The sequence below is a fragment of the Oncorhynchus mykiss genome, chromosome 11 (assembly GCF_057628025.1).
Source record: "Oncorhynchus mykiss isolate SJ-2025 chromosome 11, ASM5762802v1, whole genome shotgun sequence".
Taxonomy (NCBI): Eukaryota; Metazoa; Chordata; class Actinopteri; order Salmoniformes; family Salmonidae; genus Oncorhynchus; species Oncorhynchus mykiss.
Window position 1 is genome coordinate 62147775 of NC_143032.1, and position 27599 is coordinate 62175373.

A 27599-nucleotide genomic window follows, 5' to 3' on the forward strand; every position below is an offset into this window, starting at 1 on the left:
TTGTCTGTGAGTGCAACAGAACTGATGTTACTGGCGAAACCCAGATAAAAATCCAATCAGGAAGTGCCGCATTTTTTAAAACCGCTTCATGCCAATAACTCCTTATATGGCTGTGAATGGGCTACGAATGAGCTTACGCTTTCTACGTATTCCCCAAGGTGTCTACAGCATTGTGACGTATTTTTAAGCATTTATGTTGAAGAATAGCCATAAGGGACCACATTGAGAAAGTGGTCACATGATGGCTCCCGCAAAAAATCTTGCGTAAAGTACTGAGGTAGCCATTTTTCCAATCGCTTCTTATGAGAAACCAATTGTCCCGACGGATATATTATCGAATAGATATGTGGAAAACACCTTGAGGATTGATTCTAAACAACGTTTGCCATGTTTCTGTCGATATTATGGAGCTAATTTGAAAAAAAGTCCGTTGTTGTAGTGACCGCATTTTCCGGTCGATTTCTCAGCCAAACGTGACGAACAAACGGGAGCTATTTCACCTACAAAAATAATCTTTTTGGAAAAAAGGAACATTTGCTATCTAACTGGGAGTCTCCTGAGTGAAAACATCCGAATTTCTTCAAAGGTAAATTATTTAATTTGATTGCTTTTCTTGTTTTCGTGAAAATGTTGCCTGCTGCCAGCAGAGCCTAGCATAGCATTATGCCATGATAAACTTACACAAATTCTTGTCTAGCGTTGGCTGTAAAGAATATTTTGAAAATCTGAGATGACAGTGTGATTAACAAAAGGCTAAGCTGTGTCTCAATATATTTAATTTGTGATTTTCATGAATAGGAAGATTTTGTAGGAAGATTTATGTCCGCTGCATTATGCTAATTAGTTTGAGGCTATGATTACGCTCCCAGATCCGGGTTTGAGAGTCACAAGAATTAAGGGTCCGAGCAAAATACCAGCCTTAGTAGTTGAACATTTATTTTGAGGCCTTTAACTGTACAGCTACAGCACTCACCAGTTTTCTTCTTAGAAGTCCATAGGTCATACCTGTAGACTGCTCAAAACTAGTGCCTTACAGCTGTAGACTTACGTTGAAGGATTTTTATCAAAATTGACTAAACAATGTATGCATTTGGCGAAGAGTTATAATTCACAAAGTGGTCTGTCGTTTGTTAAAGAAGATGTTGGTACATAGGCCAAGAGGAAGGGTCAACAGACAACTCGTGATCACAGTGAAACTAACAGCAGGAAATATGTCTGGTCCCCAACCAGGGCTTTGAGAAACCGTTGGGCGTGCAGTAGATTGTGTAACATATGGTAGCAGAAGATAAGCAATGTGTATGTGTTGGAATTGAATTGAAAAGCAGCTTTGTCATGATCCAGGAGGAGGAGGGACATTATCGTAAGACGTGACGCAATGTGTTGTATATAAACTAATGTACATGTGATTATGCTCAGAGCTCTCGGAAATAAACGCTACTGATTACTTTTGAGACTGGTCTCTGTCCATTTTATGCAAATAAGTATCTTACAAATTCTTAGGAACGGACAGAGTGTTTTAATTGAATTGGTTAATGAACGTATAGGAATTAAATTCCTCTAACAATTTGGTCCTTCGAGCCGGATCTAAATATCTGTCCCTGTCATCTGAAGGTAACAAGCCTAGAACTGTGCACAGGCGGGCCTTGGTCCCGTAAAACAAAGTCCTGTCTCCTGACATTGGGGCTCTATAACAGGCCGGTATACAGACTAGATCCAACCAACACTGCTTTTCCCAGTCGGCGACAAGGTCAGTAGCCTCTATTTTTCGAATTTGGGGGGAATGTGTTAAGACATCTTTGATTTGATGTTCTAAAATTATTGATCAATAATAGGAGCTTGAGTATTCCTAGCAGATTCACTCAGGGTTTTACCTTGTTGTTTAAAGATCGATAGAACAAGAACGTGTGCTCACCGTTCTTGTGATCATTTTGACCCCACGGGGTGAGATCTTGCGTGGAGCACCAGATCGAGGGAGATTATTAGTGGTCTTGTATGTCTTCCATTTCCTAATAATGGCTCCCACAGTTGATTTATTCAAACCAAGCTGCTTACCCATTGCAGATTCAGTCTTCCCAGTCTGGTGCAGGTCTACAATTTTGTTTCTGGTGTCCTTTGACAGCTCTTTGGTCTTGGCCATAGTGGAGTTTGGAGTGTGACTGTTTGAGGTTGTGGACAGGTGTCTTTTATACTGATAACAAGTTCAAACAGGTGCCATTAACCTTTCTGGTCTCCCCATCCCGGATCCGGGATCGTGAATACAGACTCAAGCTCATTACCATAACGCAACGTTAACTATTCATGAAAATCGCAAATGAAATGAAATAAATATGCTAGCTCTCAAGCTTAGCCTTTTGTTAACAACACTGTCATCTCAGATTTTCAAAATATGCTTCTCAACCATTGCAAAACAAGCATTTGTGTAACAGTATTGATGGCTAACGTAGCATTTAGCATTAGCATTCAGCTGGCAACATTTACACAAAAAAACAGAAAAGCATTCAAATAAAATCATTTACCTTTGAAGAACTTCAGATGTTTTCAATGAGGAGACTCTCAGATAGCAAATGTTCAGTTTTTCCTGAAAGATTATTTGTTTAGGACAAATCGCTCCGTTTTCTGCATCACGTTTAGCTATGAAAAAACCCCTGTATCCAGGATTGTGTAAATCTATCAGCAAGCTCATTAGCATAACACAACGTTAACTATTTATGAAAATCGCAAATGAAATGAAATAAATATGCCATATCTCAAGCTTAGGCTTTTGTAAACAACACTGTCATCTCAGATTTTCAAAATATGCTTCTCAACCATAGGAAAACAATCATTTGTGTAAAAGTAGCTAGCTAGCGTTAGCATTTCGCGTTAGCATTTAGCGTTAGCATTAGCGTTAGCATCCAGCACGCAACATTAACAAAAACATAAAAGCCTTCAAATAAAATAATTTACCTTTGAAGAACTTCTGATGTTTTCAATGAGGATACTCTCAGTTAGATAGCAGATGCTCAGTTTTTCCAAAAAGATTCCTTGTGTATTAGAAATAGCTCCGTTTTATACATCACATTTGGCTACCAAAAAAAATCTGAAAATTCAGTCCTCAAAACGCGAACTTTTTTCCAAATTAACTCCATAATATCGACTGAAAACATGGCAAACGTTGTTTAGAATCAATCATCAAGGTGTTTTTCACATATCTCTTCATTGATACATCGTTCTTGGACACATGCTTTCTCCCCTGAATCAAATGGTAAAGTAGAAGCAGCTGGCAATTGCGCACCGAATTCGACGCAGGACACCAGGCGGACACTTGGAAAATGTAGTCTCTTATGGTCAATCTTCCAATGATATGCCTACAAATACGTCACAATGCTGCTAAGACCTTGGGCGAACGACAGAAAGTGTAGGCTCATTCGTTGCGCAATCACAGCCATATAAGGAGAGAATGGAAAACAGAGCTTCAGAAATTCTGCTAATTCCTGGGTGATGCATCATCTTGGTTTCGCCTGTAGAATGAGTTCTGGGGCACTTACAGACAAAATCTTTGCAGATTCTGAAACTTCAGAGTGTTTTCTTTCCAAAACTGTCAAGAATATGCATAGTCGAGCATCTTTTCGTGACAAAATATCGCGCTTAAAACGGGAACGTTTTTTATCCAAAAATGAAATAGCGCCCCTAGAGCTCTAACAGGTTAATACAGGTAACGAGTGTAGGACAGAGGAGCCTCTTAAAGAAGTTACAGGTCTGTGAGAGCCAGAAATCTTGCTTTTTTGTAGGTGACCAAATACTTATTTTCCACCATAATTTGAAAATAAATTCATTAAAAATCCTACAATGTGATTTTCTGAAATGTTTTCCCCTCATTTTGTCTGTCATAGTTGAAGTGTACCTATGATGAAAATTACAGGCCTCTCTCATCTTTTTAAGTGGGAGAACTTGCACAATTGGTGGCTGACTAAATACTTTTTTGCCCCACTGTAGCTATTAAAAAATATATATTTTAAAAATCCTGCTTATCTTAATTTCCATAATTAACTATTAATATTTGTTGTAATGTAGGCAGTTTATGCAACGGATTGTTACTTCTTACCAATATTGCCATTACAAAAATTACATTTTGACAAGTAATTATCATTTTAGGAAACAATTATTGTGATTCATCCTATATTTTCCCTAACATATTTACTCCCTTGCAACAGTTGTGGGATACACACACACACACACACACACACACACACACACACACACACACACACACACACACACACACACACACACACACACATATACATACATACACACACAACCCCTTTCCCCCGCAAACAAACATACATTCAGATGCTCAACAGTTGCACCATCTCAGAGCCCAACTCAAGAAAGGCCTTGATTTACAAATGCATATACAGTTGCATCTGTATGAGAAGGCATGCAAAATTGAGCAGCAATGGGGAGATTTGATTAACCGTTGTCACGTCCTATGTGATGGAGATCAGATATACCCCCTTCCCCTGAAACACCCACACGCAGTCCCCCGTTGTGACCATATTCCCAAGCATCTCTGTGCAGTCAGACCTTTGATGATTTTGTGCCACCAGGGCCACAATAATATGCCCCCTCTCTGAATATCCGAGTGTGACCCCCTCCCCATGGGTTACTGCAGCTAGTGTTGCCAGCACTGCCACGGCCTAGGTGGGGGCACCCCACCGGAATCCCCCCCGGCTAGGTACAAGGTCATCAAGGATTTTTATTAGCAGCTTTGAGAATTTACTTGTATATTATACTCTCCCATCCAGGGGCTTTGGCTTTGTAGGACCAACCCTGCCAGGCAGGCTCAGAATCTTGAGGGGGCAGTGCTGCTTTAGTAGGTCTCTGACCACATTCATCTTTCTGATTTGGCTTTGTATAGGCTACTTACAGTAGCCCAATAAAACAGACAAGGACTTCTCCTTAGTGTATGGGTCTTTCAGGTGGGTGTCTAGGGTTGGGTTGGGGGCCATTCCATCATGATAGGACAATACAAATAAAAAAAATAATAAATATTAATAATTTATTTTACAATGTATATCCCATATCTGCACAAAATTGAAAGCTCTCTCTCATCATCCCTGCTCACAAACACACATGGGCTCTGGGTTTTGCAACCAGTAACCTTTTTCACTCACTTAACTCCACACTTTTCCGAACACAAAAACACACACTGCACCTTCCATCACAATACATGTGCACACATCCACATACTATGCCTTCTATGTCCTCTGTGTTTTACCTCTTCGATGTTGATTCAGTACTTTTGTGTTCCAGTTACTTATATTTGAAGATGTATTATTTAGCTAATTATCCTTTCTTCTATTGCTGTCTTATCAATTTATGAAATACTGTAAATGGAAAGTCTAAAACTAATTAATTTCCAAACACAACAGTTGGATCATTCTGAAAATTGGCACATTCAGTTCTTCAACCAATGGTAATGTTAGACGATTAGTGTACATCGAATTAGAATAGGTGTCAAACAGAGGGTGCATAACCTTACATGAAGTTTGGTATAACTTGTGTCCAAATCAGCCAAATATGTATACTTATAGAAGATGATCTTGCATTTTTAGCTTTCAAGTAGGCTGGGGGCTGATGTCAAGTACTATAGCAAGTCCTATGGCGATTAAAACAGTGATACCTGGCTCCCTTCTGTGTTTTAAAATGTCAGTGTATCGTTCAAGTGCCTCTTTTTAGGAGATAGTACAGTCTGATTGTAGTATGGGATTTTGCTAATCATGGCGATAAGCACAATACTTTCAACTGATAGACTTCAAACTTGAATCAATATGTCAATATATTTATTCAAAATATATTGTAAATGCTCCTGCGGAACATTTCAAAACAAGTTTTCTGTGTGCTGTCTGAGAGGGGGGATACACCTTTCTTTGTTCTCAGTAATACATGGACAACATAGTTGTATTCTTGACTATATTATACCCCCCCAATTACATTTTTGTCTCCCCAATTTCAATCTTGTCTCATCGTTGCAACTCCCCAACGTGCTCGGGACGTGAAGGTTGAGTCATGAGTCCTCCGAAACACGAGCCGCCAAACAACACTTCTTAATACCCGCCGGCTTAACCCGGAAGCCAGCCGCACCAATGTGTTGGAGGAAACACCGTTCAACTGACGACCGAAGTCAGCCTACAGGCGCCCGGCCCACCACAAGGAGTCGCTAGAGTGAGATGAGCCAAGTAAAGCTCCCCTGGCCAAACACTCCCCTAACCCGGACGACATGCTCCGTCCTATGGGACTCCCGATCATGGCCGGTTGTGATACAGCCCGGGATCAAACACGGGTCTGTAATAACACCTCTAGCACTGCGATGCAGTGCCTTAGCCCGCTGCGCCACTCGGGAGGGCCAATACAGTTGTATTCTATTCAATATTTTGTCACCTAGTGAGTTGAAAAATATTTGCAACAAAGGGAAGACCTCTATTGCATACTTCTCGCATCCTCTCTCCTTGAAAGCCAGAGGTCCCTCCCCTCTAACCTTGTCCTCCGATGGGTTTTGAGAAAGAGATGAGTGAGGAAGCAAGGAGTATTCAATTGAGATCTTCCCAAGGACTTGAGGACTCTGTCTGGAGGAGTATGTAATGTTTTATTGTTGCCAATAAAAAGTGAGCATTAACAGCCAATTGTCCCATTTTGACAACACTTTCGTAGACTTCTCCAGACTTCCAATAGTTGCTTTAAAATGGGACTTGGTAGCTGTCCTTGTAACAATGTGATTCTGGTGGCTATTGTATGCTTACAGTTGTTGAAACCTCTTGTATGGGTTCAGGAGGAAGAAATTGAATTGAACTGCATTTATTTGGGTAAAATACATAACAACATATACCACAAGATGTTTTCCTTGAGGATAGAACTTGAAAATATGAATAATTAAGTATTAATTAAACACTTATTTTAATCATATAGCACATAATGGGTGACACTAGCACCGCTGAATAATTCAAGGTCTCAGAGCGAGTGACGTCACTGATTGAAACGCTAATAGCGCGCACCACCGCTAACCATTTCACATCGGTTACACTCATCCCCTTTTGGCCTCCTTTCCGCAGCAACCAGTGATCCGGGTCATGGCACCAATGTAACAGTATAGCTTCCATCCCTCTCCTCACGCCCTGCACACATCGACAACAGCCACCCTCTGTTGTAACTTTAATGTGTTACAGAGTTAATGTTTAAGTTAATTCATTGAGCTGTCTCTAAAGATATTTCTTTACAGTTATTTACATTTGTAATTGTATTGGTTTTTATTGAATTAAGCTTTTTGACTGCAAGTTCCAGAATGCCTTGTGACAGGAATGAGAGAGATAATGCGCCAGTTATGTGCAGGTGCAAAGTGATTAAGTGATTAAGCTGACTTTCTGCTAGCATCTTACCTCTGCATTGCTCTGTAGTATCTAAAGTTGTTAAATGTAACGTCAACAAGTATTATTACTAAAAGAAGCTTTCATAGCAAACCCGACGTCCCGAGTCATTACTTTGAAGTTAGTTAATCAAAAATTTGGTGCCGAAACCCGGGATTGAAACAGGGACCTTTAGATACTACAGAGCAATCTGATTCAAAATCCGTGTTGTTGCGCCTCGAATGGTACCCCGCTTTCATCTCATTCTTTCTGCTTCAAACCCGACGTCCCGAGTCATTACTTTGAAGTTAGTTAATCTAAAATTTGGTGCCGAAACCCGGGATATGAGCTGCGACGAAGAAGTGGCTGAAATGGCTGAGAAGAAGTGGCTGAAATGGCTGAGGAGGAACTTCGGCATGAAGCAGAAAGAATGAGACGAAAGCGGGGTACCATTCGAGGCGCAACAACACAGATTTTGAATCAGATTGACGTGAAAATAGCCCAGTCAAATCCGGATATCGATCACTTGAGTACATTGTTGGAATTGCTATCAGCTAAGGAGGACAGTTTGTTTGAACTCGATTGTGGAATTGAACAGTTAACGCCATTGGACGGATTGGAGGCAGAGATTGCATGCACGGAGGATTACAAAGAGCGCGTTATCATGCTGAAGAGCCGTGCACAAAGAGTGATAAAGAAGAAACAGGACCTCAATTTGGCTGCATCTCTGATCAGTCTTCTCCTTGTATGAGCTGAAAGTTTAGAGGGACGGCCAGGTCTTGGTAGATTTGCAGTGGTCTGATACTCCTTCCATTTCAATATTATCGCTTGCACAGTGCTCCTTGGGATGTTTAAAGCTTGGGAAATCTTTTTGTATCCAAATCCGGCTTTAAACTTCTTCACAACAGTATCTCGGACCTGCCTGGTGTGTTCCTTGTTCTTCATGATGCTCTCTGCGCTTTTAACGGACCTCTGAGACTATCACAGTGCAGGTGCATTTATACGGAGACTTGATTACACACAGGTGGATTGTATTTATCATCATTAGTCATTTAGGTCAACATTGGATCATTCAGAGATCCTCACTGAACTTCTGGAGAGAGTTTGCTGCACTGAAAGTAAAGGGGCTGAATAATTTTGCACGCCCAATTTTTCAGTTTTTGATTTGTTAAAAAAGTTTGAAATATCCAATAAATGTCGTTCCACTTCATGATTGTGTCCCACTTGTTGTTGATTCTTCACAAAATACAGTTTTATATCTTTATGTTTGAAGCCTGAAATGTGGCAAAAGGTCGCAAAGTTCAAGGGGGGCGAATACTTTCGCAAGGCACTGTATATGATGAATGTGAAATTCAGATTAGGAGCCTGGAATCACTGGGTGTAGTGTCAGAAACCTATGGAAGCCTACTATGCCCAATCTTACTGCAGATGATTCCAGAGGACATAGCTCTTGACTATAGTCGTCAGAGGGGAGTAGATGATGAATGGAAAGTGTCTGAGATTATCAGTTTCCTACAGAAAGAGGTTCAGAGCAGGGAGAGAGCACTACAAATGACAAGATCATACAACCAACAGAAAGAGAGCAAACCATGGAACAAGTCATGCTTCTCCAATGAAATTAAACCAAAAAGACCCAACATGCCCTCTGCTGCAGCACTGCATACAGCCAGATAGCAAAATTCTGTAAGGTCAAAGATGTGTCATGTGCAACATGTGGAAGCAGACATCACATTGCGGTGTGTACCAGTAAGAGGAGTGAGGTGCAACCCCCTACTGTTTCTGTAGATGCTGTTGTTTCCTCAGTTATTCCCCATTCAGTGAAGATGAAACCAGATGGACAGAACACTGTGTTGCTACAAACGGCAAAGGCATGGGTAGAAGGCCCATCGGGCAGGAAGATAGCTCATTGCTTACTAGATGGAGGCAGTCAGAGAAACTTCATACATGAAAACCTTGTGAAGGGCTTGAAGCTACCAGTAATCAGACAAGAGGCACTCACTCTTCACACGTTTGGCTCCTCTGCCCCAGCAACATCCCAACGCAACACAGTGAAAGTCATCTTGAAGAATGTCTGGGACAAACAGCAGAGAATAGAGATAGAGGCAATTGAAACCCCACAAGTGTGCACAGCTGTGATGAAGGTTCCTGGTGAACGGATTCAGTATGAGCTCAGTAAAAGGGGACTGCAGCTCGCAGACTTTCCAGGAGATGACAATGATCCTGAACTCTCTGTCCTGATAGGAGCAGACTACTACTGACAGATAGTATCAGGCAGAGTGGAGCGACTGACGGAGACGCTAGTTGCTTTAGAGAGCACCTTTGGATGGTCGGTGCAGGGACCCGTGTCCATGTCAAGTGTCGCCGAGGCAACCTGCATGTTCATCCCACTTGATGAAGACACATTAGTCTCCAAGCAACTGCATGCATTCTGGGAGCTTGAGTCTCTGGGTATTCTAAGCGAGAAAACACAGAACCCAGAGGAAAACGAGGCTCTACAAAGTTTTGAGGAAACAACCACCTTCAAAGATGGGCGATACCATGTGGAGTTGCCATGGAAACGAGAAATGCCAGAACTCCAAGACAACTATAGAATCGCCAAGAAACGGTTTGAAGGTCTGAAGAAAAGGCTGAAGAAGGATGTGACGTTGTACAGCAGATACAATGAAGTAGTAGAAGACTACTTACAACAAGATATGGCAGAGGACGTGCCCAAGGACAACGCATCAAGTGCAGACAACGTAAAATACTACTTACCTCACCATGCAGTACTCCGAGAAGATAAGGTGACAACAAAACTGAGAGTGGTGTTTGATGCCTCGTCCCATGAAGATGGCTGTCCATCCCTCAATGACTGTCTACTCACAGGACCGAACCTGAATCCGGATCTGCTCAGCGTTCTGATAAAGTTCAGACTACATGAGATCGCAGACATCAAGAAATCTTTCCTGCAGATATCCCTAGCAGAGAGAGACAGAGACGGCGTGAGATTTCTATGGCTCACAGGCCCACCAAGGGGAGAAAATGAAGAGGAGCTGCGTGTGCTGAGGATGAAAAGAGTGGTATTTGGAGCTTCCCCAAGTCCATTGTTGCTGGCAGCTACAATCAGGAAGCACCTGAAACAATATGAAACAGAACAACCAGAAGTTGTAGAGATACTGAGAGAGTCACTCTACGTAGATGAATTCATTGCAAGATCACGCAATGTTGAAGAGGCTTACCTTGTGACAACAACTGCAAAGCGAATGCTGTCGATTGCAGGCATGGACCTCTGCAAATGGATGACCAATTCTCCTGAATTGAAAACAAAATGGGAGGAGAGTACGACAACTGACCACCCGTTGACGTTACAAACACAAGGATTAGTGCTGAAGGTTTTAGGTTTAGTATGGAGGCCGGAAACGGATGACTTTGTGTTTGACCTCAGACCGCTACTGAGCATTCTAAAGCAAAAGGAAAACACAAAGAGAAGTGTTCTGCAGTCGTCTGCACGTATCTTCAACCCTCTTGGTTTCTTAACTCCCTTCACCATCAGGATCAAGTGCATGTTCCAGGAAATGTGGGAGACGGGACTCAGCTGGGACGAAGAATTACCACCTGATCTGACACGAGAATGGCAACAGTGGTGTTCAGAACTACCGCAGTTACACCAGCTCACCATACCAAGGTGGTACAGAACAGACATGCGGCCACAGAATAACCACACCCTGAAACTACACGTGTTCTGTGATGCAAGTGAAAGGGCTTACAGTGCATAGCTTACTTGCAAGGTGAGTCACAAGACAGGGAAACAACAAGTCTAGTCGCATCCAAGTCCAGGGTAGCCCCACTTAAGAAAATGACGCTGCCACGCCTGGAGCTCATGGGAGCTGTGATTGGAGCGAGACTAGCAAACAACTTGATGACCACACTGAAAATGGAAGAAAAACAGATCAAAATGTGGACAGACTCGATGATCGTGCTGCATTGGATTTGCAGCTCAGAAATGGAAACAGTTTGTTGCGAACAGAGTGACAGAGATCCAGTCCTTGACCAATCCAGAGTCATGGTCACATATTGAAGGGAAAACTAATCCAGCTGACCTCCCTACAAGAGGACAAACTGTTCGAAACTTGACAAAGAAGCGAGCTATGGTGGAATGGACCCAGAATCACCCAATCAGTCCGAAGAGACTGATAATAACAAGGTTCCGGAATAGGTGAAAAAATAACTCAAGTCCAGTTGCCAGGTTACTGTACAACTCGCAGCAAACAGCACAGACAGCACTGAACCTGTGTTGGAGCTTGAAAGGTACAGCAAACTGAAAAGAGTTTTCAGAGTTTCCGCCTGGATAAAGAGATTCATAGCCAATGCTCGTACAACCATAAAGATGCAAGGTGAACTGACTGCTGACGAACTGTTCGATACAGAAAAGTACTGGATTAAGGTAACACAACAACAGAGTTTTGGACAGGAGATCAAACAACTGAAGGCAGGACAAAGCCTAAACAATGACTGTAAAATAGGAGAACTGAAACCTTTCCTGGACGAACACGAACTACTCAGTGTAGGAGGAAGACTGCAACAGTCCAACTTCACATTCAGAGAGCAGCACCCATGGGTTCTGCCCAATAAGTACAGATACTCAGAAATGCTGATACAGTACCACCATGAGAAGGTGATGCATTCTGGAGCAAGTGACACTCAGCACCCAACGTTAAACAAGGGGGAAATGACACGCAGATGGAAGTACAGGCAGAGACTTGTGACCAGTTTCTGGAACAGTTGGCGAAGAGACTACTTGCTGGATCTAAAGTCAGCACACCGCTGTGACACACCACAGCCCACCCCACTGAAAGCGGGTGACGTTGTACTCATTGGAGAAGATAACATACCCAGACAAACCTGGAAACTAGGAAAGATTGAGGAACTGTTTCCAGGCCGAGATGGCTTAGTTAGATCATGTTCAGTTCGTATTACTTCAGGGACTTTGTTGAAGAGACCTATTCAGTTGATATACTGCCTAGAGATCTAGATGAACAGTTGTTCATCGGGGGGGTGAGGATGTTGTAACTTTAATGTGTTACAGAGTTAATGTTTAAGTTAATTAATTGAGCTGTATCTAAATATATTTCTTTACAGTTATTTACATTTGTAATTGTATTGGTTTGTATTGAATTACGCTTTTTGACTGCAAGTTCCAGAATGCCTTGTGACAGGAATGAGAGAGATAACGCGACAGTTATGTGCAGGTGCAAAGTGATTAAGTGATTAAGCTGACTTTCCGCTAGCATCTTACCTGCATTGCTCTGTAGAATCTAAAGTTGTTAAATGTAACGTCAACAAGTATTATTACTAAAAGAAGCTTTCATATCAAACCCGACGTCCCGAGTCATTACTTTGAAATTAGTTAATCTAAAGCCCTCGAAGCTTCGTTATCAATCACACCACAAAAGCCGCAGCCCTTGCAGAGCAAGGGGAACAACTACTTCGGGGTCTCAGAGCGAGTGACGTCACCGATTGAAACGCTATTAGCACGCACAATCGCTAACTAGCTAGCCATTTCACATCGGTTACAATAACAAACATAGAATTCACATGCATAATGATACTAAATAACAATAGGCTAATACATCAGTCATGGGCTGACAGCCATCAGTGTAAATATGCACAATACTGATGATCAACATTAGCATCAATACAAATGTATAGCATTTTTTTACTCATGGTGTTACATAACAGGTGCACTGTGCACATCCTTGAATCATCACGTCAATATCATGACAAAAAATATGCTGATCAAAATTATCATCAGCAACGTCATCATCACCATGTTATGACAACCAAGCACAATGATGCCAGTCCAGACAGACTAGCCTACTCCTTCCTCTTCCCTGTATTTAAATGAGAAATGCCATTTGGGGTAAAGTAGTGTTTGGTCATGACAGTGGGAAATCCATCCTGTCTGACTGTGCCCACCCTTTACACCATGAGTAAACAATCCCTTAAAGTTACATGCTAAACCACACTACTGACATTTTATCATATTCTTTAGTTCAGCGTTTCCAAAACTAGAATCTGGGGACCCCAAGTGGTTGATTATGAGATGATTATTTGAATCAGCTGTGTAGTCGTGCTAGAGCAAAACCCTAAAAAGTTCACCCCTTGGGGTCCCTAGGACCGAGTTTGGGAAATGCTGCTATCGGTCCTTGGCTGAGTCAGTAGTTAGATCAAACAACTCAGGAAGGGCTTGAAAGATACAGGAGCTTGACTAGTGGGGGGTTGCAGGTCCAAAAGCAGCTGGTCAGTGTTAGAATAGGACAAGTCAGGGGTCATGATTCTAGGTTGACTCAGAATGGACAACTCTGTGGGAACAACATGAATAGAATAACAGTATTGAGTTAAATGTCAACTGGGCAGCACACAGCCCTTGTTACACAGAACAAGACATTTGAAATAGCATGTTAAGCTATTTGATCAATCTTAGAAACAGCAGTCACTCAATAAAAGGAGGCAAGAGGACCACATCCTGGAATCCAAGCCAATAGCACACGGTTGCTGTTCCTGATTTGTTGATTTGCTGTTCCTGACTTGTTAACTCCTTCCCTGTGTGTGTGTGCGTGTGTGTGTGTGTGCGTGCGTGTGTGTAAATGGAGGACAGTGTGTGTCAATGTGTGTGAATCGGTGCATGCAGTGTTTCTGCACTTTAATATGACATCATTATGCAGTTTTACATGTTCATAAGCTTGATCAAGTTGTCTCAGGTTTAATTTTAATTGGTCATTTCATACTTAAAAATGTTTCCTTCATAACAATTATCAGATTATCTTGAACCATCATCATAACATGGTCTGTGCATTGTTACACAATTAAACCCTCACGTTATTATTGTCAGGTTAATCATTTTTTACGGATAAAAGCATCTACAGTGAGTAGAATAACTTTGCGTTTTATTCAACTCTGAAACATTGCCCAGCCCCTCAATCCAATGGTGCAACACTTTACAGAGAGGGATTGAACAGACACAGAATGCATGTATTGACTAGGAAACAAACAGTGGTGGTTGGTGCCGTTTAAGATGGAAGATTATTTTTATTTTTTGCATGGCCTTATTTCTGTTACAGCATGTTGGATGACTATCATTCATATTCTATACACCAAGCTCAATGTAACATCTCTAGTTGTATGCCACTACATGATACTCTAATTCAAATCAAAACAAATGTTATTTGTCACGAGCCGAATACAACACTGTGAAATGCTTACTTACAAACCCTTAACCAACAATGCAGTTCAATAGAGTTAAGACAATATTTACTAAAAAACTAAAGTAAAAAGTAACACAATAAAAAAACTATTCCAGAGGCTATATACAGGGTACACCGGTGCCGAGTCACTGTGCAGGGGTACAGGTTACTCGAGGTCATTTAAACATGTAAGTAGGGGTAAAGTGACTATGCATAGATAAAAAACAGTGAGTAGCAGCAGTGTAATATCAAACGGGGGGTGTCAATGTAAATAGTTTGGATGGCCATTTGATTAATTGTTCAGCAGTCTCATGGCTTTGGGGTAGAGGCTGTTAAGGAGCCTTTTGGTATCCAATTGTTAGCGCCTAACGGTCGGATGCGGAGCATTTGCCATACCAGGTGGTGATGCAACCGGTTAGGATGCTCTCGATGGTGCTACTGTTGAACTTTTACATTTAAAAAATATATATATTTTACCCCCTTTTCTCCCAGGTGTTGACAACTACATTCTACATTTCATACTTTATTTAGTAAATAGTTACTATCTTGTCTCATCGCTACAACTCCCATACGGGCTCAGGAGAGACGAAGGTCGAAAGCCATGCGTTCTCCAGAAACACAACCCAACCAAGCCGCACTGCTTCTTAACACAGCGCGCATCCAAACCGGAAGCCAGCCGCACCAATGTGTCGCCTCCCCGACCATTCGCTCCGACAAAAAACAGCTCGCAGGTGAATGTAGTTGTCTACCCCTGGTGTAATGTTAACACACTATTATAAAGCAAAACTTAACAGCAGCCTAAATATTTTTTGAAGTGCACATGTGAACTTGCTATTCCACATGTGAAAGTTTGATTTTCAAATGTTAAAGTGTTTCACATGTAAAACTGGAAATTATATGTGTTCTCCTCATGTGGAAAGGTGGTGTTAACATGTGAACATACTGTAAATATAAAAACTGACCACTTTTCAGCTCAACATGTGAAAATGCTATTTCACCTCTGAAAAGGTTATTTCACATGTGAAAATGTGATTTTGTGTGAAAATGTGATTTTAACATGTGAAAATAAAAATGACACTTTCTTGCAAGGGACATTTTTCCTATCGCATATTGTAACATTTAATTCAAAAGAAATATTTTCAGAAATGTTAATGGTTATATATTTCATCAAATCTTTATTTAATAAGCATTTGAAAAGAAAATAAATACAGTTTAAAAAATAAGACATTTGTTACCTTGATCAAGAGGGATTTAGAACAATGTGTAATTATACTGTACATACTGTGAGTATACAATTCATAAAAATTATAGACCAAAATATTGTATATTTTGCATGACATTAACAAGTACATTTCAAGCAGGAAAAGTATGTTGTATTCCCATTACTGTTCAAGGACATTGTCCTCCCTATCCAGGCAAGTCATCTCATGGCCCTCCTCTCCTTCGTCCTCTGTCTGAGGGGTCTCTTCAGGCTGTGAGCGAAAGTTATGCTTAAGTTCTTTATTTCCTTGCCAGATGCAGATGATAGGATAGATGCAGCTGTTTAAGACTGACAGGGCAGTGGCTGTGGGCAATACGTATCTGAACCATTTGTTGTCTATCCCCATTGCGATTTGCAACATAGATAGGCAGAGGACAGGAGCCCAGCATAGGAAATGGGCAATAGTCACAGGTCGAATAACCAATGACTTCACTTGGTTATTTCCCCTGCTGTTAATGCAGCAACGGCTGACACATGTCACACCCAAAGGGAGCAGCAGCCCAAAAATTAAGCGACAGCTCACCACAGCCATCATTCTCTCCTTACCCTCTTTAGAGATCCGGCGTTGTTCAGTATAATCATAGTTGTCAAGGCAGACGTGTCCATTGACAGTATACTGAACCTCCCTGGACAGTAAAGAGGGGGCGCTTAGTATGGCCCCAGTGAACCAGGATAGCAGAACCATGCTGCTGGACATGTGATGTTCAAAACATCTGGGGACACACCAGCGCACATTCCAGAAAGTGATCATCACTGAGGCAGAGAACATATTCATAAACATCACAAAGGACCCCAGCTTGCAGACAACCTTCCCAAATGTCCAGGAGAAGTAGTTCCAGGCTGTGATCAAGTAAAGTGGAGTGAAGAGGCAGAAGATGAGGTGGGTGGCAGCCAAGCCAATGATCAACATCCGTCGACTCAGTTTCTTCTTGGACCTGTATTTCCAGACAATCATGAAGATGACGGCAGCGTTGAGCAGTAGACCCAGTAGAAGGTTGGCTGAGTAGACCGACACATACATTAATCTCAAGCCAGTCCTCATCTGATACATCTCATAGATGACTGGGGACTGAGATGGTATCACCACGGAATCATTGTAGTCATCATAGTCAGATGAGTTGATTGGGGGAACCATGATTTCAGTTGTTTTTTACCCTAAGAAAAAAGGAATGCAATGATTCTGTCAGAACAGGTCCTGTATGCAATGACTGCATTTACATCAGTGGAGGCTCCTCATAGGAGGAAGAGTAGGACCATCCTCCTCAGTGAATTTCATAAAAATATACATTTTTAAACATTTAAAAAGTTCTAATTTTTAGATAAAACTATACTAAATATAATCACGTCACCAAATAATAGATTAAAACACACAATTTTGCAAAGGTATATAGTACCCTCAACAGCACTCTGTAGGGTAGCACCATGGTGTAGCTGGAGGACAGCTAGCTTCCGTCCTCTGGGTACGTTGACTTCAATACAAAACCTAGGAGGCTCATGGTTCTCACCCCCTTCCATAGACTTACACAGTAATTATGACAACTTCAGGAGGATGTTCTCCAACCTATCAGAGCTCTTGAAGCATGAACTGACATGTTGTCCACCCAATCAAATGATCAGAGAATTCATCTAGTACTGAAAGCATGAGCTACAGCTAGCTAGCACTACATAAAATGTGCTGAAAGACAATAGTTGAACAGTTTTTTTCACTTACTATGTTAGCCAGCTGGCTATGACTACACAACACAACATTGGAACTCTTCCAAGTCAAGGTAACCTTTTGATTTGACTAATTTATTGCCACCGGGCCTATTGATGTAACTGCCTACTGACTGTACACTGTAATGTTAATGCATGATTGTAGCGGGTTTACTAACGCATTAGTTCTACTAGCTATGCTTACTCTGACACTAATTTAGCTAATATGGTGACAACGATGTAGGCTGTGTGTAGCGGTTTGGCTTGGAAAGGTTTTTTCACCTGGTCACATACGGCTGATGTGTTATGCATTGAAGTCCACAAGCAAATTGTGAGGATTTATGCTGATGCTCTATAACCGCTACCATATTACGTAAGATTGAATTGTTTGAACAGCTGCTTTGTCTTCGTGTGTGTGTGTGTGTGTGTGTGTGTGTGTGTGTGTGTGTGTGTGTGTGTGTGTGTGTGTGTGTGTGTGTGTGTGTGTGACAAGAACTAAGCAACATAGTGTGACTTGCATGTTGCAAAGCGGTGTACTGTTTGCTACATTTGCCTTGCCTGTCTGTGTGTGTGACAATATTGAGCACATGGTGTGACTTGCTGCATGTTACAAAGTTGTGGTTAATCAGGTATAGGGAGGGGTGGTCATCACAAGGTTTAACTGAGATGGAAAAATACTGAACAACACAATAGCAGGAACTGACTAGGAACAGCAACTGTTATAACTAGGGTGTGATACCAGAACAGTAAGAATCTATACATAGACAGAGGGTGGACTCCAAGAAGCGCCAAGAGGCTGGGACTAGCCTGAGCGACCTGCGATAGGCTGAGCAAGTCTAAACCACGCTTAGCCTCTACTGTGATAGGCCAACAGACGGGTTGGAACTACAGTGGGGGGAACACGTATTTGATACACTGCCGATTTTGCAGGTTTTCCTACTTACAAAGCATGTAGAGGTCTGTAATTTTTTATCATATGTATACTTCAACTGTGAGAGACGGAGTCTAAAACAAAAATCCAGAAAATCACATTGTATGATTTTTAAGTCATTAATTTGCAATTTATTGCATGACATAAGTATTTGATCACCTACCAACCAGTAAGAATTCCGGCTCTCACAGACCTGTTAGTTTTTCTTTAAATCAAATCAAATCAAATTTATTTGTATAGCCCTTCGTACATCAGCTGATATCTCAAAGTGCTGTACAGAAACCCAGCCTAAAAACCCAAACAGCAAGCAATGCAGGTGTAGAAGCACGGTGGCTAGGAAAAACTCCCTAGAAAGGCCAAAACCTAGGAAGAAACCTAGAGAGGAACCAGGCTATGTGGGGTGGCCAGTCCTCTTCTGGCTGTGCCGGGTAGAGATTATAACAGAACATGGCCAAGATGTTCAAATGTTCTTAAATGACAGGCATGGTCAAATAATAATAATCACAGGCAGAACAGTTGAAACTGGAGCAGCAGCACGGCCAGGTGGACTGGGGACAGCAAGGAGTCATCATTCCCGGTAGTCCTGAGGCATGGTCCTAGGGCTCAGGTCCTCCGAGAGAGAGAAAGAGAGAGAGAAAGAGAGAATTAGAGAGCATACTTAAATTCACACAGGACACCGGATAGGGCAGGAGAAGTACTCCAGATGTAACAAACTGACCCTAGCCCCCCAACATAAATACTGGAGGCTGAGACAGGAGGGGTCAGGAGACACTGTGGCCCCATCCGATGACACCCCCGGACAGGGCCGAACAGGAAGAATATAACCCCACCCACTTTGCCAAAGCACAGCCCCCACACCACTAGAGGGATATCTTCAACCACCAACATACCATCCTGAGACAAGGCCGAGTATAGCCCACAAAGATCTCCGCCACGGCACAACCCAAGGGGGGGTGCCAACCCAGACAGGAAGATCACATCAGTGACTCAACCCACTCAAATGACGCACCCCTCCTAGGGATGGTATGAAAGAGCCCTAGTAAGCCAGTGACTCAGCCCCTGTAATAGGGTTAGAGGCAGAGAATCCCAGTGGAAAGAGGGGAACCGGCCAGGCAGAGACAGCAAGGGCGGTCCGTTGCTCCAGAGCCTTTCCGTTCACCTTCACACTCCTGGGCCAGACTACACTCAATCATATGACCCACTGAAGAGATGAGTCTTCAGTAAAGACTTAAAGGTTTAAGAAGCCCTCCTGTTCTCCACTCATTACCTGTATTAACTGCACCTGTTTGAACTCGATACCTGTAAAAAAGACACCTGTCCACACACTCTATCAAACAGACTCCAACCTCTCCACAATGGCCAAGACCAGACAGCTGTGCAAGGACATCAGGGATAAAATTGTAGACCTGCACAGGGCTGGGATGGGCTACAGGACAATAGACAAGCAGCTTGGTGAGAAGGCAACAACTGTTGGCGCAATTATTAGAAAATAGATGAAGTTCAAGATGACGGTCAGTCACCCTCGGTCTGGGGCTCCATGCAAGATCTCACCTTGTGGGGCATCAATGATCATGGGGAAGGTGAGAGATCAGCCCAAAACTACACGACAGGACCTGGTCAATGACCTGAAGATAGCTGGGACCACAGTCTCAAAGAAAACCATTAGTAACACACTACGCCGTCATGGATTAAAATCCTGCAGCACACGCAAGGTCCCCCTGCTCAAGCCAGCGCATGTCCAGGCCTGTCTGAAGTTTGCCAATTACCATCTGGATGATCCAGAGGAGGAATGGGAGAAGCTCATGTGGTCTGATGAGACAAAAATATAGCTTTTTTTTCCAAACACTCACCGTGTTTGGAGGAAGAATAAGGATGAGTACAACCCCAAGAACACCATCCCAACCGTGAAGCATGGAGGTGGAAACATAATTCTTTGGGGATGCTTTCTGCAAAGGGGACAGGACGAATGCACCGTATTGAGGGAAGGATGGATGGGGCCATATATCGCGAGATCTTGGCCAACAACCTCGTTCCCTCAGTAAGAGCATTGAAGATGGGTCATATCTGGGTCTTCCAGTATGACAACGACCCGAAACACACAGCCAGGGCAACTAAGGAGTGGCTCCGTAAGAAGCCTCTCAAGGTCCTGGAGTGACCTAGCCAGTCTCCAGACCTGAACCCAATAGAACATCTTTGGAGAGAGCTGAAAGTCCGTATTGCCCAGCGACAGCCCAGAAACCTGAAGATTCTGTATGTAGGTGTGGTCCAAAATCCCTGCTGCAGTGTGTGCAAACCTGGTCAAGAACTACAGGAAAAGTATGATCTCTGTAATTGCAAACAAACATTCTGTTGAAAAACATTTCTTAAATGAAAGCAAACAGAAACAAAACAGAGATAAACATGAATTTGTCCAATAGAAACTCTCTTTTGCAACTGTTAGACTATTGATTACATCCTATATCAGCTAGATGCACCTACATTGTAAACTTTCATTCATATTCTAGGTTGTAGCAACCTCATGGTGGATATAGGGAACATTCAAGTATTATGTCGTAGATTAAACCTATTGCTGTTACATTGAACTGGGTGAATGGAATATGAATGACAGTCATCCAATATGCTGTAATATAAATAATGCCATGCTCATAAAAAAAAATATCATCCTCCCTCATCTTAAACGGCACTAATTGCCGTTGTAAAAGTAAAAAAAGTACATTTAAAAAAGTAAAAGTACATAAATGCTCCTTCATTCCAGTTGATCAGTAAATAATGTTTATGTTGCTAGATCTAAAATAAAAACTTCCATCATTCCCTGTAGGTATACTACAAATTGTTCATGTTATACTTGACCACTACTGGATATATTCAAGGCAACACAAAAATCAACACAAAGAACAACATGCTAAGTTTTAGTGAATGGTATGCTAATTGTAAAGCCAATCCATCAAACAAGTTGTTTGTAGCCTGAGAGTGGCAATAGCAATGGTCCTAAAGTCTGGAAGTTAACAGCTTCCAGTTCAGAAGTGTTGCTGATACCGTATGGTATAAGAAAAGAGTTCAAAGGAACACAAGACAAACATGCTGTTGGTGTAATGATTTCCACCAAAGTTCTTAACCTTACCGTAGGGAACAGATTTAGAATATTCTGTAGAGAAAAAGTGCAGCTTCCCAAACAGTGTTCAAGCGATGTTAATCACTGATCCCCATACAAAAAAAAAAACAAACTACAGTAAATTCTTCAGGAAATGAACATCCTGTATTCCAGGACAGCCCAGCCCCAGTAATGCAGAACAGACTACATCAGTAAGCCATTTCACTAAAAGAGTCCCTTTCACACCCCTTTAATATTTTAAATAGAAATTGTGAACCAATATTGAAGCCTGTTATATTAAATGAAGTGCCTTTTAATATAGACCACATGGATAATTCAATAAATCAAATGTTTTATATGAATAAAGACTTGGTAAAGTGCTCAAACTCAGCATTTTGACATGTCCCTCCGTGCTTCTAGGAAGATGTTTTCCCTACTTTATGAACATTTCTCCAAGTTTTCACCATCATTGTAAAGCCCTAGTTATTTTGTTGTTTTGACAAATTCGTTTTTGAAGATTATTCATTTCATGTGATTAATGATTCATTTGTCTGTCCCTCATTTTAAGAACCCTGGTAGATGAACTTCACTCTTTTTTTTACTAGAAATACAGACTTAGAAATATTTTTTTTCAAAAGAAACATTGAACATCTATAGTCAAATCATAGTGTAAAAGCAGGTGAGCTGGTTGTACTTTATTTTACAATTATCTGGTGTTTTTGGGTGGAAAACTGAGCGGGACGAGAGTAACACGTAACAAAATGTGTGGATATTGCATTCAATTATCATTCCCTGTTGCACACAACACACTTCAATTCCCCATGTCAAAAGGGGATGGTCAACCCTGTTATGGTCAACCCTTTTACTTTATTTGGCACTTAGTCTTTTTTCCTCGAGTTAGGATAACGTGGTTTTTATTAAGTTGAACATGTGCTCTACATGGCAGAATGTTAAAATGTTTTTTTTCACTAAGTTACACTACCCAAAAGGGACTTGTTTTGTAAAACGACCTTATTACCCATCCGCTCAAACTGGTACACTTATTAGGTACTTACTATAGTCCTTTTGTTTTATTTAACATCTTGAGATGTGAAAACTTGTACTTTATGACAATGTAAAAAAAAAGGTGAAATCATATACAGTGGGGCAAAAAAGTATTTAGTCAGCCACCAATTGTGCAAGTTCTCCCACTTAAAACGATGAGAGAGGCCTGTAATTTTCATCATAGGTAGACTTCAACTATGACAGACAAAATGAGGGGGAAAAAAATCCAGAAAATCACATTGTAGGATTATTAATGAATTTATTTGCAAATTATGGTGGAAAATAAGTATTTGGTCACCTACAAAAAAGCAAGATTTCTGGCTCTCATAGACCTGTAACTTCGTCTTTAAGAGGATCCTCTGTCCTCCACTTGTTACCTGTATTAATGGCACCTGTTTGAACTTGTTATCAGTATAAAAGACATCTGTCCACAACCTCAAACAGTCACACTCCAAACTCCACTACGGCCAAGACCAAAGAGCTGTCAAAGAACACCAGAAACAAAATTGTAGACCTGCACCAGGCTGGGAAGACTGAATCTGCAATAGGTAAGCAGCTTGGTTTGAAGAAATCAACTGTGGGAGCAATTATTAGGAAATGAAAGACAAGACCACTGATAATCTCCCTCGATCTGGGGATCCACGCAAGATCTCCGTGCTTCTACACCTGCATTGCTTGCTGTTTGGGGTTTGAGGCTGGGTTTCTGTACAGCACTTTGAGATATCAGCTGATGTACGAAGGGCTATATAAATACATTTGATTTGATTTGATCTCACCCTGTGGGGTCAAAATGATCACAAGAACGGTGAGCAAAAATCCCATAACCACACGGGGGGACCAAGTGAATGACCTGCAGAGAGCTGGGACCAAAGTAACAAAGCCTACCATCAGTAGCACACTACGCCGCCAGGGACTCAAATCCTGCAGTGCCAGACGTGTCCCCCTGCTTAAGCCAGTACATGCCCAGGCCCGTCTGAAGTTTGCTTGAGAGCATTTGGATGATCCAGAAGAAGATTGGGAGAAAATCATATGATCAGTTGAAACCAAAATATAACTTTTTGGTAAAAACTCAACTCGTCGTGTTTGGAGGACAAAGAATGTTGCATCCAAAGAACACCATACCTACTGTGAAGCATGGTGGTGGAAACATCATGCTTTGGGGCTGTTTTTCTGCAAAGGGACCAGGACAACTGATCCGAGGAAAGGAAAGAATGAATGGGGCCATGTATCCTGAGATTTTGAGTGAAAACCTTCCATCAGCAAGGGCATTGAAGATGAAATGTGGCTGGGTCTTTCAGCATGACAATGATCCCAAACACACCACCCGGGCAACGAAGGAGTGGCTTCGTAAGAAGCATTTCAAGGTCCTGGAGTGGCCTAGCCAGTCTCCAGATCTCAACCCCATAGAAAATCTTGAGGGAGTTGAAAGTGTGTTGCCCAGCAACAGCCCCAAAACATCACTGCTCTAGAGGATATCTGCATGGCGGAATGGGCAAAAATACCAGCAGTGTGTGAAAACTTAAAATGTTTGACCTCTGTCATTGCCAACAATGAAGAAAATTACAGGCCTCATCTTTAAGTGGGAGAACTTGCACAATTGGTGGCTGACTAAATACTTTTTTTGCCCCACTGTATAGATATGTATTTTTTTAAGATACACTTCTCAAAAGGCACCGAATTGGTGGAACCCAAGTAGTAAAGAAACCAGCAGGCCCTAGTGTGGAGACTGCAGGACTTAATGACTAACATTTAATAATGTTGGTCATAGTCTAAAAAAAGTTAATCATCAACTGTGTACTGTAAGAGACTGAGCACATGCAGTGGCTAGTTTAATTTGGTGGGCTGAGCAGCAGACTCCCAAAATAGGGATCCACAGTATTTACATTGTGTGAATGATCTCATCCTAAAACCCTTTAAGACAGAGCAGCACTTTGTGCTATGGGAACAAAATGCATGAACTTGCCTTGAGTTGTGACATGTTTTAACAGACAAGTCTCTAGTGTTCAGCATGTCCCATCAAAAAATTCTCACTAAGACTGCATTCTGTTGGAGTTCTGGATGGTACATATTCACAATTACCCATTTATCTAATGTTTATGCTAAACATTCCTTTATTATATGCAGTATTTATATTGATATAAACTACTGTTCTTCATATTACTGAAGGTCTGCAGATCCTGGGAACAGTGAAAACAAAGACTTCTTTGATGTTTATTTATTTTTATTTAACCAGGTAGGCTAGTTGAGAACAAGTTCTCATTTGCAACTGCGACCTGGCCAAGATAAAGCGTAGCAATTTGACAGAGTTAGACATGGAATAAAGAAAACATAGTCAATAATACAGTAGAACAAAAAGTCTATATACAGTGAGTGCAAATGAGGTAAGTTAAGGAAATAAATAGGCCATGGTGGCGAAGTAATTACAATATAGCAATTAAACACTGGAATGGTAGATCGGCAGAAAATGAATGTGCAGGTAGAGATACTGACCAAGCGTACAGTGTGTGGCTGCCCATATGTCAAAGCCATATCTGCAATTGATTTAAATACCAGCCTAAGAATGTTACCAAACTGGAATATTAGTAAAATATTTTTTTTAAAAACACATCCTTTTCCATCTATACTAGTTTAACAGATATTTAATGGTTGGGGGAACAGTCTCTACAGCACAAGTAAATCATTGACCTAAACCTGGGACAGCATCTGTGGTGGTTCTTTTAAAAGAAACAATGCTTTTCTGCATCTCTGCTAAAAATCGGTGTAAAATATTGAAAGGAGTGTCATATTCAGTACACTTAGTTTATGCTTGCTTTTCTAAAGTCTACCAACCTTGACAGCAGGCATGCCAGCTAAGATAGACAAGTTGGCTACTCTAAAGTGACTGAGCTTGAAATGGCTTCTTGGTAGCTAGTAATGAGGTTGGGTACCTATCTGGGATAGCTAAAGCCAACTTCATAAAATTGCTAAGCAGCTAGTAGTATTACAGAAAAAAAGACAAATCAGAGGGCACGTGCCCCTTATGTGAATGACATTAACTATTTCACTGCAGCAGTGCCCACTGCATGTCACAGCCTCTGACCCACTTCAGCAGAGTCACTTTTAACTTTAGAGAACATGGAGACCTGCTCATGTGTTGCGCACACCTCTTGGAGGGAACGCAACACCCTGCTACACTCAACTCCCCGTGGAGTGAAAGAGGTATGTGATTGTAGGTGCAGGTAAGGTATGACAGAGGCAGAGAAGTTTACCATTAACAGGGAATTTATTTCCTTCACACAGTAAGGTGGGGGAAAAGGAGCTGGACAGAATCAAAGCAAAGAAAATGTTAAAGAACCCCCTCTCCTACCTTTACTTACCTATTCTTTGTGACACCTGGCACGCTAACCAAAATACAGGGGATGGTCCACCCAGGTCTTACAGTGTGCATAGACTGAGTATATACACTACGGGTATATGTCTGCCCACAGGTCTCTTGCATAAGCACTCCCAAGGTGCCTTCCTCTTCCCCCCTGGGAAAAAAAACAGAATTAATAACATAATGCAAACAATTTCAATAATCAAAAACAGTCCTTTTGAAATACACATACGTCTGCAGGACCGTCTACTAAATACTTTACAACAATTATACAGACCAACAACAAAACACAGGACATACCAAGAAGCTCTCTCACCTAACAAAGGAACACTGTCTTTTAAAGCTGCAGAAGGAGTCGGTATTTGCAGACAGCTGTATCCCCTGACGAGAGGGCAGGGTCAGAGCTCCAATTGTCAGAGCTCCAATTGTCGATGGGGCCGACCAATCAGCTGCTTTGGACTTCAGGAAGCCATTTCCTGAAATACACACATAAATACATACAAACCCACAACAACACAGAAACTGGGGAGCGTAACCTCATGTACCCTGCAGATTAGATTTCCCAATGAAGGTCTAGCTATAAATAATTAACCAGTACACACAACAATGGCTTGGTTTCAGGCAGTCTCACCATGGGAAAACTTGAGGGGGATTCAGGCTCGACTTCCTGCTTGGTCTTGAACGGCCTGTTCTTTAGGAGGCTGTCTGGGAAACATGCCAGACAGTAAGAGGGCTTGCCATATTTCATATCAATGTTCATAGTGTTTCCTCAGCCAAACATGGCCTCACATGGTTCTGTTTTGGGTCTTGGAATCCTGGAGGGTTGGGGCAGTGTTGTTACACTTGGTGTAGTTCGGGTGTAATCCATTGACTCCCTTTCTAAATCAGTCTCAAGTGAAGAAACATTTGTGATATCTATTAACTGTCCTGTAGCCTACCTACCACTGCAGGAATGACTGTGCTAGATTACAAAACATTTCTACCCATTTACAGAAATGTTAATGAACTTAAATTGAAGCGTGGTTCATTCTGCGTTGTGTAATGAGGACACTGCCACAACTGATGGTCTGCTTGTTGGATTATATGTTAGCCCTTGGCGCAGTCACAGCTCTCAGGCACCTGCTGGAGCACATGGAAACTCACTCAAACACTGTCCCAAGTACCCACAAGTTACAATAGGTACCCTAGTTAGCGAGCTCCTTAAAATTTGTTAACATAAATATTTATATTGTCCACATTGTAACAAAACGTATGGTTGCATAACAGCACATTGTGTAACATTACCACGTTATATATTTAAAAATTGCAGAGCCAAGGACAACATACCTTGCTAGTTGAAGGTCAGGCAAGAGAGAACAATAGGGGGGTACAGAAATACAGATAACCCACGATGGACAAAACCAAAATATAACATGTTTTACAATCAAGTGTATTTACAATATACAGTCGTGGCCAAAAGTTTTGAGAATGACACAAATATTAATTTTCAAAGTCTGCTGCCTCAGTTTGTATGATGGCAATTTGCATATATCCCAGAATGTTATGAAGAGTGATCAGATGAATTGCAATTAATTGCAAAGTCCCTCTTTGCCATGCAAATGAACTGAATCCCCCAAA

General features: G+C 41.6%; 2 protein-coding genes across 10 annotated transcripts in view; both read right to left on the reverse strand.

The window, feature by feature from the left end:
- The window catches only part of LOC110536108 (chemerin-like receptor 1), a 39908-nt gene extending 36823 nt beyond the window's left edge, over positions 1–3085 (reverse strand). The window contains exons 1-2 of one of the 2 annotated variants that reach the window (XR_016484628.1): positions 2947–3085; positions 2501–2578 (exon numbers count right to left, since the gene is read on the reverse strand). The gene's annotated coding sequence lies outside the window, so the exon portion shown is untranslated. Of the gene's footprint in view, positions 1–2500; positions 2579–2946 lie in introns of those variants that run through there. The other variant, XM_021621668.3, reaches the window with a different exon arrangement.
- A 12671-nt stretch (positions 3086–15756) lies between these two features.
- Positions 15757–26557, reverse strand: LOC110536109 (chemerin-like receptor 1). 8 transcript variants are annotated; one of them, XM_090190809.1, is made up of 4 exons: positions 26299–26557; positions 25984–26136; positions 18998–19102; positions 15757–17021 (listed from the first exon to the last, which is right to left on the reverse strand). In XM_090190809.1, the coding sequence occupies exon 4, from the start codon at positions 16999–17001 to the stop codon at positions 15988–15990; it is 1014 nt and encodes a 337-aa protein (XP_090046935.1). In that variant the 5' UTR covers positions 17002–17021; positions 18998–19102; positions 25984–26136; positions 26299–26557; the 3' UTR covers positions 15757–15987. The 8 variants fall into 8 exon arrangements, 6 of the variants coding, with proteins under 6 accessions (XP_090046935.1, XP_021477348.3, XP_021477346.3 ...); XM_021621673.3 differs by having other exon boundaries at positions 26283–26365; XM_021621671.3 differs by lacking the exon at positions 18998–19102.
- Positions 26558–27599: the final 1042 nt, after the last annotated feature.

Excerpts from the sequence above, each read along its gene's own strand:
- LOC110536109 (XM_021621671.3), bottom strand. The coding sequence starts at position 17,001 with ATGGTTCCCCCAATCAACTCATCTGACTATGATGACTACAATGATTCC.